At 44.9% G+C, this 13,420-nt stretch overlaps 1 protein-coding gene across 1 annotated transcript in view; it reads left to right on the top strand.

Moving 5' to 3' along the window:
• LOC139368898 (wingless-type MMTV integration site family, member 5a) overlaps positions 1-12,045 on the top strand; it is a 30,735-nt gene extending 18,690 nt beyond the window's left edge. Inside the window, exons 3-5 of the mRNA XM_071108375.1 lie at positions 5,315-5,562; positions 8,409-8,701; positions 9,339-12,045. Of these exons, the coding sequence (XP_070964476.1) occupies positions 5,315-5,562; positions 8,409-8,701; positions 9,339-9,797 (1,000 nt within the window). The 3' untranslated portion in view covers positions 9,798-12,045. The remainder of the gene's footprint in view (positions 1-5,314; positions 5,563-8,408; positions 8,702-9,338) is intronic.
• The last annotated feature ends 1,375 nt before the right edge of the window (positions 12,046-13,420 follow it).

Genomic DNA, 13,420 nt, shown 5'->3' with positions numbered 1-13,420 from the left:
CCTCAGTAGATCTGGTTACAGTGGAGGCTAATTGTGCTGCTCTGGGGAGGTTAGGATGAGCTGCTCTAAATGTGTGTGTGTGTGTGCGTGTGCGTGCGCGCCTCTGTGTGTGTGTGCGCGCGAGTGTGTGTGTGTGTGCTAGAGGTCAACCGATTATGATTTGTCAACGCCGATACCAATTATTGGAGGACCAAAAAAAGCTGATACAGATTAATCGGACAATTTTATTTCTTTATTTGTAATAATGACAATTACAACAATACTGAATGAACACTTATTTTAACCTAATATAATACATCAAAAAAATCTAATTAGCCTCAAATAAGTAATGAAACATTTTCAATTTGGTTTAAATAATGCAAAAACAAAGTGTTGGAGAAGAACGTAAAAGTGCAATATGTTCCATGTAAAATATGTGCCATGTAAGAAAGCTAACGTTTCAGTTCCTTGCTCAGAACATGAGAACATATGAAAGCTGGTGGTTCCTTTTAACGTGAGTCTTCAATATTCCCAGGTAAGAAGTTTTAGGTTGTAGTTATTATAGGACTATTTCTCTCTATACCATTTGTATTTCATATACAGTGCCTTGCGAAAGTATTCGGCCCCCTTGAACTTTGCGACCTTTTGCCACATTTCAGGCTTCAAACATAAAGATATAAAACTGTATTTTTTTGTGAAGAATCAACAACAAGTGGGACACAATCATGAAGTGGAACGACATTTATTGGATATTTCAAACTTTTTTAACAAATCAAAAACTGAAAAATTGGGCGTGCAAAATTATTCAGCCCCTTTACTTTCAGTGCAGCAAACTCTCTCCAGAAGTTCAGTGAGGATCTCTGAATGATCCAATGTTGACCTAAATGACTAATGATGATAAATACAATCCACCTGTGTGTAATCAAGTCTCCGTATAAATGCACCTGCACTGTGATAGTCTCAGAGGTCCGTTAAAAGCGCAGAGAGCATCATGAAGAACAAGGAACACACCAGGCAGGTCCGAGATACTGTTGTGAAGAAGTTTAAAGCCGGATTTGGATACAAAAATATTTCCCAAGCTTTCAACATCCCAAGGAGCACTGTGCAAGCGATAATATTGAAATGGAAGGAGTATCAGACCACTGCAAATCTACCAAGACCTGGCCGTCCCTCTAAACTTTCAGCTCATACAAGGAGAAGACTGATCAGAGATGCAGCCAAGAGGCCCATGATCACTCTGGATGAACTGCAGAGATCTACAGCTGAGGTGGGAGACTCTGTCCATAGGACAACAATCAGTCGTATATTGCACAAATCTGGCCTTTATGGAAGAGTGGCAAGAAGAAAGCCATTTCTTAAAGATATCCATAAAAAGTGTCGTTTAAAGTTTGCCACAAGCCACCTGGGAGACACACCAAACATGTGAAAGAAGGTGCTCTGGTCAGATGAAACCAAAATTGAACTTTTTGGCAACAATGCAAAACGTTATGTTTGGCGTAAAAGCAACACAGCTGAACACACCATCCCCACTGTCAAACATGGTGGTGGCAGCATCATTGTTTGGGCCTGCTTTTCTTCAGCAGGGACAGGGAAGATGGTTAAAATTGATGGGAAGATGGATGGAGCCAAATACAGGACCATTCTGGAAGAAAACCTGATGGAGTCTGCAAAAGACCTGAGACTGGGATGGAGATTTGTCTTCCAACAAGACAATGATCCAAAACATAAAGCAAAATCTACAATGGAATGGTTCAAAAATAAACATATCCAGGTGTTAGAATGGCCAAGTCAAAGTCCAGACCTGAATCCAATCGAGAATCTGTGGAAAGAACTGAAAACTGTTGTTCACAAATGCTCTCCATCCAACCTCACTGAGCTCGAGCTGTTTTGCAAGGAGGAATGGGAAAAAATTTCAGTCTCTCGATGTGCAAAACTGATAGAGACATACCCCAAGCGACTTACAGCTGTAATCGCAGCAAAAGGTGGCGCTACAAAGTATTAACTTAAGGGGGCTGAATAATTTTGCACGCCCAATTTTTCAGTTTTTGATTTGTTAAAAAAGTTTGAAATATCCAATAAATGTCGTTCCACTTCATGATTGTGTCCCACTTGTTTTTGATTCTTCACAAAAAAATACAGTTTTATATCTTTATGTTTGAAGCCTGAAATGTGGAAAAAGGTCGCAAAGTTCAAGGGGGCCGAATACTTTCGCAAGGCACTGTACCTTTGACTATTGGAGGTTATTATAGGCACTTTAGTATTGCCAGTGTAACAGTATAGCTTCCGTCCCTCTCCTCGCTCCTACCTGGGCTCGAACCAGCAACACAACGACAACAGACACCCTCGAAGCAGCGTTACCCATCGCTCCACAAAACCGCGGCCCTTGCAGAGCAAGGGGAACAACCACTCCAAGTCTCAGAGCGAGTGACGTTTGAAACGCTATTAGCGCGCTAACTAACTAGCCATTTCACATCGGTTACACCAGTCTAATCTCGGGAGTTGATAGGCTTGAAGTCATAAACAGCTGCTGGCAAACGCACAAAAGTGCTGTTTGAATGAATGCTTTCGAGCCTGCTGCTGCCTACCGTCGCTCAGTCAGACTGCTCTATCAAATCATAGACTTAGTTATAACATGATAACACACAGAAATACGAGCCTTAGGTCATTAATATGGTCGAATCCGGAAACGATCATCTCGAAAACAAGACGTTTATTCCTTCAGTGAAATACGGAACCGTTCCGTATTTTATCTAACGGGTGGCATCCATTAGTCTAAATATTCCTGATACATTGCACAACCTTCAATGTTATGTCATAATTACGTACAATTCTGGCAAATTATGCGGCCCAAACTGTTGCATATACCCTGACTCTGCGTGCAATGAACGCAAGAGAAGTGACACAATTTCACCTGGTTAATATTGCCTGCTAACCTGGATTTCTTTTAGCTAAATACGCAGGTTTAAAAATATATACTTCTGTGTATTGATTTTAAGAAAGGCATTGGTGTTTATGGTTAGGTACATATTGGAGCAACGATACGCACCGCATCGATTATATGCAACACAGGACACGCTAGATAAACTAGTAATATCATCAACCATGTGTAGTTAACTAGTGATTATGATTGATTGTTTTTTATAAGATAAGTTTAATGCTAGCTAGCAACTTACCTTGGCTTACTGCATTCGCGTATCAGGCAGGCTCCTCGTGGAGTGCAATGAGAGGCAGGTGGTTAGAGCAGAGCGTTGGACTAGTTAACTGTAAGGTTGAATCCCCCGAGCTGACAAGGTAAAAATCTGTCGTTCTGCCCCTGAACAAGGCAAGTAACCCACAGTTCCCAGGCCGTCATTGAAAATAAGAATGTGTTCTTAACTGACTAGTGAAATAAAATAAATAAATAAAGGTGTAAAAAAAAGAATTGTCCAAAAATACAGATTTCCGATTGTTATGAAAACTTGAAATCTGCCCTAGTTAATCGGCCATTCCGATTAATCGGTCGACCTCTAGTGTGGGCGCGCCTGTGTGTGTTTGTGTGTGTGCGTGCCTGTGTGTGTGTGTGCGCGCCTGTGTGTGTGTGCGCGCCTGTGTGTGTGTGCGCGCCTGTGTGTGTGTGTGTGTGTGTGCGCGCCTGTGCGTGTGTGTGTGTGCGCGCCTGTGTGTGTGTGTGTGTGCGCGCCTGTGTGTGTGTGTGTGTGTGCGCGCCTGTGTGTGTGCACGCGCCTGTGTGTGTGCACGTGTGTGTGTGTGTGTGTGTGTGTGTAAAATGCTGGTTGAATTGTTCTGATAAAGGGTTTGCTCTGTACAGGTCTGTGACCATGAATTATTTGTCCATATGCATACGTCATCAGTTCCCAGCCTCTCTGTCTCCCTCTCTGTCTCCCTCTCTGTCTCTCTCTCTGTCTCCCTCTCTGTCTCTCTCTCTGTCTCTCTCTCTGTCTCTCTCTCTGTCTCCCTCTCTGTCTCCCTCTCTGTCTCCCTCTCTGTCTGTCCAGGTCTCTATTAGAAAAGTGTGTTTCTCTGTCTCCCTCTCTGTCTGTCCAGGTCTCTATTAGAAAAGTGTATTTCTCTGTCTCCCTCTCTGTTTGTCCAGGTCTCTATTAGAAAAGTGTCTTTCTCTGTCTTCCTCTCTGTCTGTCCAGGTCTCTATTAGAAAAGTGTGTTTCTCTGTCTCCCTCTCTGTCTGTCCAGGTCTCTATTAGAAAAGTGTCTTTCTCTGTCTCCCTCTCTGTCTGTCCAGGTCTCTATTAGAAAAGTGTGTTTCTCTGTCTCCCTCTGTCCAGGTCTCTATTAGAAAAGTGTGTTTCTCTGTCTCCCTCTCTCTCTGTCCAGGTCTCTATTAGAAAAGTGTGTTTCTCTGTCTCCCTCTCTGTCTGTCCAGGTCTCTATTAGAAAAGTGTCTTTCTCTGTCTCCCTCTCCCTCTGTCCAGGTCTCTATTAGAAAAGTGTGTTTCTCTGTCTTCCTCTCTCTCTGTCCAGGTCTCTATTAGAAAAGTGTGTTTCTCTGTCTCCCTCTCCCTCTGTCCAGGTCTCTATTAGAAAAGTGTGTTTCTCTGTCTCCCTCTCTCTCTGTCCAGGTCTCTATTAGAAAAGTGTGTTTCTCTGTCTCCCTCTCTCTCTGTCCAGGTCTCTATTAGAAAAGTGTGTTTCTCTGTCTCCCTCTCTCTCTGTCCAGGTCTCTATTAGAAACGTGTGTTTCTCTGTCTCCCTCTCTCTCTGTCCAGGTCTCTATTAGAAAAGTGTGTTTCTCTGTCTTTCTCTCTCTCTGTCCAGGTCTCTATTATAAAAGTGTGTTTCTCTGTCCCCCTCTCTGTCTCCCTCTCTGTCTTCCTCTCCCTCTGTCCAGGTCTCTATTAGAAAAGTGTGTTTCTCTGTCTTCCTCTCCCTCTGTCCAGGTCTCTATTAGAAAAGTCTGTTTCTCTGTCTTCCTCTCTGTCTCCCTCTCTCTCTGTCCAGGTCTCTATTAGAAAAGTGTGTTTCTCTGTCTCCCTCTCTGTCTCTCTCTCTGTCTTCCTCTCTCTCTGTCCAGGTCTCTATTAGAAAAGTGTGTTTCTCTTTCTCCCTCTCTCTCTGTCCAGGTCTCTATTAGAAAAGTGTGTTTCTCTGTCTCCCTCTCTGTCTTCCTCTCTCTCTGTCCAGGTCTCTATTAGAAAAGTGTGTTTCTCTGTCTCCCTCTCTCTCTGTCCAGGTCTCTATTAGAAAAGTGTGTTTCTCTGTCTCCCTCTCCCTCTGTCCAGATCTCTATTATAAAAGTGTGTTTATCTGTCTCCCTCTCCCTCTGTCCAGGTCTCTATTAGAAAAGTGTGTTTCTCTGTCTCCCTTTCCCTCTGTCCAGGTCTCTAGCCATGAACCCTCTGCTGATCCCTGAGGCCTACATCATCGGTGCCCAGCCTCTGTGCAGCCAGCTGGTGGGTCTATCCCAGGGCCAGAAGAAGCTGTGCCAGCTCTACCAGGACCACATGCAGTACATTGGCGAGGGCGCCAAGACGGGCATCAGGGAGTGTCAGTATCAGTTCAGACACCGCCGGTGGAACTGCAGCACCGTGGACAACTCCTCCGTGTTCGGACGGGTCATGCAGATAGGTCAGTCTTTAGCTCAGTGGTTAGCGTGTTCTTCAGTCACAGGTAGTTCTGATACACTCCTACATTATGCTCTCTGTTGTATTGTACTCTGCAGTCACAGGTAGTTCTGATACACTCCTACATTATGTTCTCTGTTGTATTGTACTCTGCAGTCACAGGTAGTTCTGATACACTCCTACATTATGCTCTCTGTTGTATTGTACTCTGCAGTCACAGGTAGTTCTGATACACTCCTACATTATGTTCTCTGTTGTATTGTACTCTGCAGTCACAGGTAGTTCTGATACACTCCTACATTATGCTCTCTGTTGTATTGTACTCTGCAGTCACAGGTAGTTCTGATACACTCCTACATTATGCTCTCTGTTGTATTGTCCTCTGCATGTGACAGAGGTTGAGGATCAACAGTGGCGTAACACAGTTAGTGTGTGACTACTGATTAGTAGTGGGTTGTCTGTTTCTCTATCTCTAAGTATGCATACTCTCTGTCCCCACTTCCCCTCTTTCTTACTGGACCAGAGGAGGGTTTGGAGGTGCCCTCCTCTCCTGTTGTAATGCACAGGGTGACGTTGAGCAGCTGTGCTGGGGGAATAGTTTGTGGGTGAGGTCTCTATAATTTCACATGTGGCCTGGGGCTTCTTGGCCAGAGGCTGACACTCACAATGGGGATGAACTGCATTTAGCCTCCATGCATCTTAAACACACTTTTCCCCCTCTGGATTATTTACAGAGTTAAAGCTGTGTGTGTGTGTGTGTGTGTGAGTGAGTGAGTGAGTGAGCTCTTCTTTCACCCCTCATAGAACCCAGAGAGGTGATGTGTTTCAATCCCAGATCCCATCTCCTTATTGACGGTTTGTTTTACTGTGTGACTTCACCACAGAAGCTGGTTTACTGCAGACATGTATTGTTCATAATTGTCACATTTAATTTGAACCAAATAATTTCTCTCATGCCGTTCAGCCTAGCATTGTGATCATGCTGTGGCTTGAGCATCTGTAAGAGAAGAAATGAGAGGACAGGATCTGGACGAACCTAAACTATACCATTACCACCTTGAATGCTCTCTCTCTCTCTTTGTCTGTCTGTCTCTCTGTCTCTCTCTCTTTTTGTCTGTCTCTCTCTCTCTCTCTTTTTGTCTCTTTGTCTCTTTGTCTCTCTCTCTCTGTCTCTCTCTCTTTGTCTCTCTGTCTCTCTCTCTTTGTCTCTCTGTCTCTCTCTCTTTGTCTCCTTGTCTCTCTCTCTCTCTCTGTCTCTTTGTCTCTCTGTCTCTCTCTCTTTGTCTCTCTCTCTTTGTCTCTGTCTCTCTCGCTCTCTCTCTCTCTCTCTCTCTCTTTGTCTCTCTCTCTCTGTCTCCCTGTGTCTCTCTCTCTGTCTTTCTGTCTCTCTGTGTGACTCCTCCCCATGAATACTTTTGAGCTGAGCCTGCTTTTGTCTCAGTCCCACCACTGTTCTGAGATCACATTTTACACATATATCTTCATAGAAAAGACATCAATGGGAGGACAGCTTCGTTCTTTCTCTCCATCTCTCTCTTTGTCTCCCCTCTCTCCATCAAGGGGAGGACAGGGCTCCCATCTCGGTCCGCTCTGGGCCAAGTAAACATGTCCTCCCCAGCCTCTGACTGTTCAGTGCTGCTGATTTAAGGCTGAGCTCCAGGCTAGGGGAGTCAACTTCTCTCCCCTGCCCATGTTGGCTGTCCCTGGGGCAGGGTGGACCAGGCCACTGGCTGGGTAGAGGGAGGGATCTGTGGAGGATAGAGGTATGGTCACTGGGAGAGAGTCCTGGGAGAGAGAGAGGTAGATCTAGTCCTGGGAGAGAGAGAGGTAGATCTAGTCCTGGGAGAGAGAGAGGTATATCTAGTCCTGGGAGAGAGAGAGGTAGATCTAGTCCTGGGAGAGAGAGAGGTAGATCTAGTCCTGGGAGAGAGAAAGGTAGATCTAGTCCTGGGAGAGAGAGAGATAGATCTAGTCCTGGGAGAGAGAGAGGTAGATCTAGTCCTGGGGAGAGAGAGAGGTAAATCTAGTCCTGGGAGAGAGAGAGGTAGATCGAGAGGACAGCTTGTCTGTCGACAGCTCTGCTATTAGGCCAATCTCCTACACCGGGTTTGAGGTTGTAGAAAACTAATAACCTTTTTCCCCCTTGGCCGACCCTGCCGCCGAGACTTCCCATCTGGACCAGATTCATTCACTACCTCCCCCCCTTCTCTCTTTCCCTCTCTCTCGTCCCTGCTTTCGCCTAGCCTGGTATGGTCATTACAATATGCTTCCTAGGGATTTAGGCCAGCAGGTATGTCTTTTTGTGTCCTTCTCCTAGATGAGCACTGAGACTGCTCTTCTCCCTCTCACCAGTACTGTAAACTGTGGCTGTCTCTAATGGAAGGTTAACACTGCATGTCAGAAAGATGTAGGCAGTGATGTGATGGAGCAAGTTTGCTCAGTTGGCATGTCGCTCAGGGGAAATGACTGGTTTGAAACATTGCTTTGGTTTGGCAGCTGCCCCTGGAGGGTGCTCTGCTCTTATTGGCTAACTCCCAACAACTATCAATGTCCTGAAGGATGGAGGCAAAGCGGCAGGACCATTCTACTGTTGGAAGCCTGGTTAGATGAGCCCACTATATCCAGAAGTAAACATGGTGTGATCGTTCTGCTCCATAGTGTTGAGTCATGTTAAAGCTCAATGAAGTGCTGTTTCTGGCCAGGCTGGACTCCACTACAATGACTCACAATGACGCCCTTTATTCAATGACTGGTCTCTTCTTCTTAGATTTTGACTCATCACTTCTAATTCAATATATCATCAGGTCTGTCATATAATAATGTTGTTCTTCTGTCTGTCTCTGTCCACAGGAAGCAGAGAAACAGCGTTTACGTATGCCGTCAGCGCGGCGGGGGTGGTCAATGCTGTGAGCAGGGCTTGCAGAGAGGGGGAGCTGTCGAGCTGCGGCTGTAGTCGTGCTGCACGTCCCAAAGACCTGCCTCGTGATTGGCTGTGGGGCGGCTGCGGGGACAACCTGAACTATGGCTACAGATTCTCTAAAGAGTTTGTTGACGCGCGGGAGCGAGAGAAGAGCTATGCCAAGGGATCCTTTGAGAGTGCACGGCTCATGATGAACCTACACAATAACGAGGCTGGACGGAGGGTGAGCAGGAATACACACCCTGACTAACTGAAGCACTGTACTGCATACTTATTCTAATGACACACACACTCAAAGGAGGAAAACAAGTCCATCTCCACCTACTTCAGCTGTCCTGAAGTTGATTCCTAATGACAGTAGTGAGGGAAGGGAAGACAGAGGGGAGAGAGAGATAATTCAGGTCAATCCGATGGGGCGTAGGACCGTATCACTTGATCATCTGTGTAACAGCTCTGCCTCTCCTCTGAAGCCAGTCTTTTGATTTGTGTGAGATGGTGTCATGACGGCTCGCGGAGCACTTCCTGTAGTTCATTCCTCAAAGGAAACGGCTCACCAGAACGCGTTTCTTTCACATCTCTTCTGACTGGTAGAAATGAGCGGACAGGGTTCTGTTCTGCTGACAGTGTGGGCCATAGAGGGCATCATGTACTTCTCCCTAATGACATAACGTCTGTGAAGATCTGATGCATGATACATTCACACATACAGTAAAGCACGTGTACAGTATTGACAGTTTGGCATTTTTAGATGAAACTTATCTGTTCTCTGCTTTCTCTTAGTCCTGTGTAGTCTTTCTAGTTGGTGATAATAATCAGTCTGTGCTGTCCCCCTCTCTCTACCTCTCCTTCTCTCCTCTCAGACTGTGTCGGACCTGGCCCATGTCTCCTGTAAGTGCCATGGTGTGTCGGGCTCCTGCAGTCTGAAAACGTGCTGGCTGCAGCTGGCAGACTTCCGCAAGGTGGGCGAGACCCTGAAGGAGAAGTACGACAGCGCAGCCTCCATGAAGCTCAACTTGCGTGGCAAGCTGGTGCAGCGGGACAGCAAGTTCAACCCCCCCACCAGCCATGACCTGGTCTACATCGAGTCCAGCCCAGACTACTGTCTGTCCAACCAGAGCACAGGCTCCCTGGGTACTGTAGGCAGGCTGTGCAATAAGACCTCGGAGGGCATGGATGGCTGTGAGCTGATGTGCTGTGGCCGGGGCTATGACCAGTACAAGGCCCAGATTGTGGAGCGATGCCACTGCAAGTTCCACTGGTGCTGCTATGTCAAGTGCAAGCGCTGCACCAAAACCGTGGACCAGTTCGTCTGCAAGTGAGGAGGAGGAGGAGGAGGAGGAGGATGGGAAGAGTGTGTGTTCGTGCAAGTGTGCATGCGTGTGTGTATCCAGAGAGGCGGAACGAAGGAGGCGAAGAGAGGAAGAAATAAAAATAAAAAACTATATAAATTATATTTATAGAGTTAAACAATTATACCGTTGCAGAAGACTGATACTTTCTTTTCCATGTAATAGTTCCAAAAAATGTTTTGCCTTCTGAAACCGAAAATACAGTCAAATATTTATTTTCTGAGATTATTTTTGCCCGATCATCCAAAGCTAATTTTTTATTAATCCCCAGGCCTGGAGATCAGCAGTCATTATTTTTTTAAACTTTCAATATGACCTATAACAAGGTTCCCCAATAGGTGGTTCCCCAATAAGTGGTTCCCCAATAGGTGGTTCCCCAATAGGTGGTTCCCCACAGGTGATTTTATTTGCCCCCCTTTCTGAGCAAAACAAAAGACAAATGATAATTTTCATTGTTGAATTTAAGACTGTAAAATCACTGGCAAAGTTATTTTTAATTTAGGAAATCTATTCCCAAGTATCCCGACGCATAAATAAAGAGAAATGTGATTATATTCCAATGTAATCAGGGTTTGAAATTATTCTGTTTTTGCCAAGTACTGTATCTTTTTGGATTCTTGCGGTCAATTTGCAGTGTACACATTATTTATAACTATGTCTGCCCCCTCGACCATCCGCTCAAGGAAAAATCATCCACGGCTGAATGTAATTGGGGACCACAGTCCTATAGCTTATATTTGACTAGTCCATTGGGTCACCATGACGATGAAACGGAAGCTTCTCTCACGTTTCATAACACTAGATGAGTTAAATGTTGTGGTTGATGGAGAACGCTGAATGCCCACAGTCTTAGCTGTTGAATCTGGGGCTGCCGGTAAGAGGGGAATGTTTACTTCCATATTTATGTCACTATAGGGTGGTTAGACCTAAATCAAACCTCCATTGAACATGATTAAATCTGTCTCTATAGGTAGTCATTGGCCCCATCCTAAACCCTAACCCCCAATAACCCCTAACCCCCTTATGTTGCCTCTGTCTAAACCAAACAAGGGCCTAGGAAAGTGGGAGTGATTTGGGTTGGGGTTAGTTCCATCCTGTAATGTATCCCACAAGGCCTAGATCTTCCCAGGTGCCCCAGCTAGTCCTCCCAAACACATTCAGCATATGCACTTTGACCCCGAGACCTTACCCCGTCTGTATGATTTGTTTGTTTTGAGCTACAGTGTCTGTAATATACCATATTATAGTCTACTTTCTCCATATTAAAACCCATATCCACTTAACATATAACATGCTACTTTCATGGTTTAAATATACAGTATATGGGCAATGTTGTGGTCATGATGGTGAAATCCCACATGTTCTATATGGTATATAGTAGGTCTAACCAACCAATCACTTATTAAATTGTATGTATTTATTTTCTTTTATCCAAATCTCTTAAGCTTCCAGATAGCGCTGTGGGTTTTTCCTATTTCAATAAATCCATTTAAATCCTACACTTTGTTACATACAATATTTTCAGGTTACTTATCATTTGTTTTCAGGTTTTTAAGGATATGTCACAGATTTAATTTGGTTCCGTGACATTGTTTTTGTAAAGGGAATTGCCCTTTGTTCTAAAACACCTGCTCATTGTGTTACCCCCAAGACTTCACAGACGGTTCTAGCCTTTGCTTGTTGCCACAAACTTGTTAATATCCCTCAGCTCCTCCCCACTAGCCCTGTGATCATCTTCATTAGAACATTGTTCCTATATGTTATCAATCCAAACTGTATATTTATTCTCTTCGCAATTAATTGAGATTTGCAAAACATATTTCTTATAGCTGTTATTTTGTTTGTTTCTTTTTAAAATTGGATCGATGTGCTACTTTGTTTCAATAAATATTCTACGTAAACCTGCTGAACAGTCGTAACTTTCAATACAGATCAACTCCAGTACAGTATAGTTCAATTCAACTCCACATTTGAAACTAAATGTGTATTTAAAACATTTGAAACCTTGTCTATATTTCCCTCTACCCTGGGGCTTGGCGAGAAATCCACTGTTATTGTGTGTACAGAATTAATGTAGGGAAGATTTGTCTATTTGTATATTATTTTATAATGAACTATGAGTTGTCTACTTTTGACGTAGTAGGAGACATTTGATTCTAAAAGTTAATAATATGATCAAATCAAACATGTCATTAAATAAACACATCTGGAACCTTCATTAGGAGTTTGATTCCTGGAATCCCTCAGTTAACTCCTGTCAGAGGCAGTAGGAGCTGAGAGAGGTATGGAGAGGAGAAAGGCAGTAGGAGCTGAGAGAGTTATGGAGAGGAGAAAGGCAGTAGGAGCTGAGAGAGAGAGGTATGGAGAGGAGAAAGGCAGTAGGAGCTGAGAGAGTTATGGAGAGGAGAAAGGCAGTAGGAGCTGAGAGAGTTATGGAGAGGAGAAAGGCAGTATGAGCTGAGAGAGAGTTATGGAGAGGAGAAAGGCAGTAGGAGCTGAGAGAGAGTTATGGAGAGGAGAAAGGCAGTAGGAGCTGAGAGAGAGTTATGGAGAGGAGAAAGGCAGTAGGAGCTGAGAGAGTTATGGAGAGGAGAAATGCAGTAGGAGCTGAGAGAGAGAGGTATGGAGAGGAGAAAGGCAGTAGGAGCTGAGAGAGGTATTTGAGAGGAGAAAGGCAGTAGGAGCTGAGAGAGTTATGGAGAGGAGAAAGGCAGTAGGAGCTGAGAGAGAGTTATGGAGAGGAGAAAGGCAGTAGGAGCTGAGAGAGGTATGGAGAGGAGAAAGGCAGTAGGAGCTGAGAGAGGTATGGAGAAGAGAAAGGCAGTAGGAGCTGAGAGAGTTATGGAGAGGAGAAAGGCAGTAGGAGCTGAGAGAGAGTTATGCAGAGGAGAAAGGCAGTAGGAGCTGAGAGAGAGAGGTATAGAGAGGAGAAAGGCAGTAGGAGCTGAGAGAGTTATGGAGAGGAGAAAGGCAGTAGGAGCTGAGAGAGAGAGGTATGGAGAGGAGAAAGGCAGTAGGAGCTGAGAGAGTTATGGAGAGGAGAAAGGCAGTAGGAGCTGAGAGAGAGTTATGGAGAGGAGAAAGGCAGTAGGAGCTGAGAGAGAGTTATGGAGAGGAGAAAGGCAGTATGAGCTGAGAGAGTTATGGAGAGGAGAAAGGCAGTCGGAGCTGAGAGAGAGTTAAGGAGAGGAGAAAGGCAGTATGAGCTGAGAGAGTTATGGAGAGGAGAAAGGCAGTAGGAGCTGAGAGAGTTATGGAGAGGAGAAAGGCAGTATGAGCTGAGAGAGTTATGGAGAGGAGAAAGGCAGTAGGAGCTAAGAGAGTTATGGAGAGGAGAAAGGCAGTAGGAGCTGAGAGAGTTATGGAGAGGAGAAAGGCAGTAGGAGCTGAGAGAGAGAGTTATGGAGAGGAGAAAGGCAGTAGGAGCTGAGAGAGAGTTATGGAGAGGAGAAAGGCAGTATGAGCTGAGAGAGTTATGGAGAGGAGAAAGGCAGTATGAGCTGAGAGAGAGAGTTATGGAGAGGAGAAAGGCAGTAGGAGCTGAGAGAGTTATGGAGAGGAGAAAGGCAGAGGAGCTGAGACAGAGAGGTATG

Source organism: Oncorhynchus clarkii, chromosome 16, assembly GCF_045791955.1.
Source record: "Oncorhynchus clarkii lewisi isolate Uvic-CL-2024 chromosome 16, UVic_Ocla_1.0, whole genome shotgun sequence".
Taxonomy (NCBI): Eukaryota; Metazoa; Chordata; class Actinopteri; order Salmoniformes; family Salmonidae; genus Oncorhynchus; species Oncorhynchus clarkii.
The sequence above is the reverse complement of the archived record's forward strand: the minus strand, read 5'-3'. Positions and strand labels throughout refer to the sequence as shown.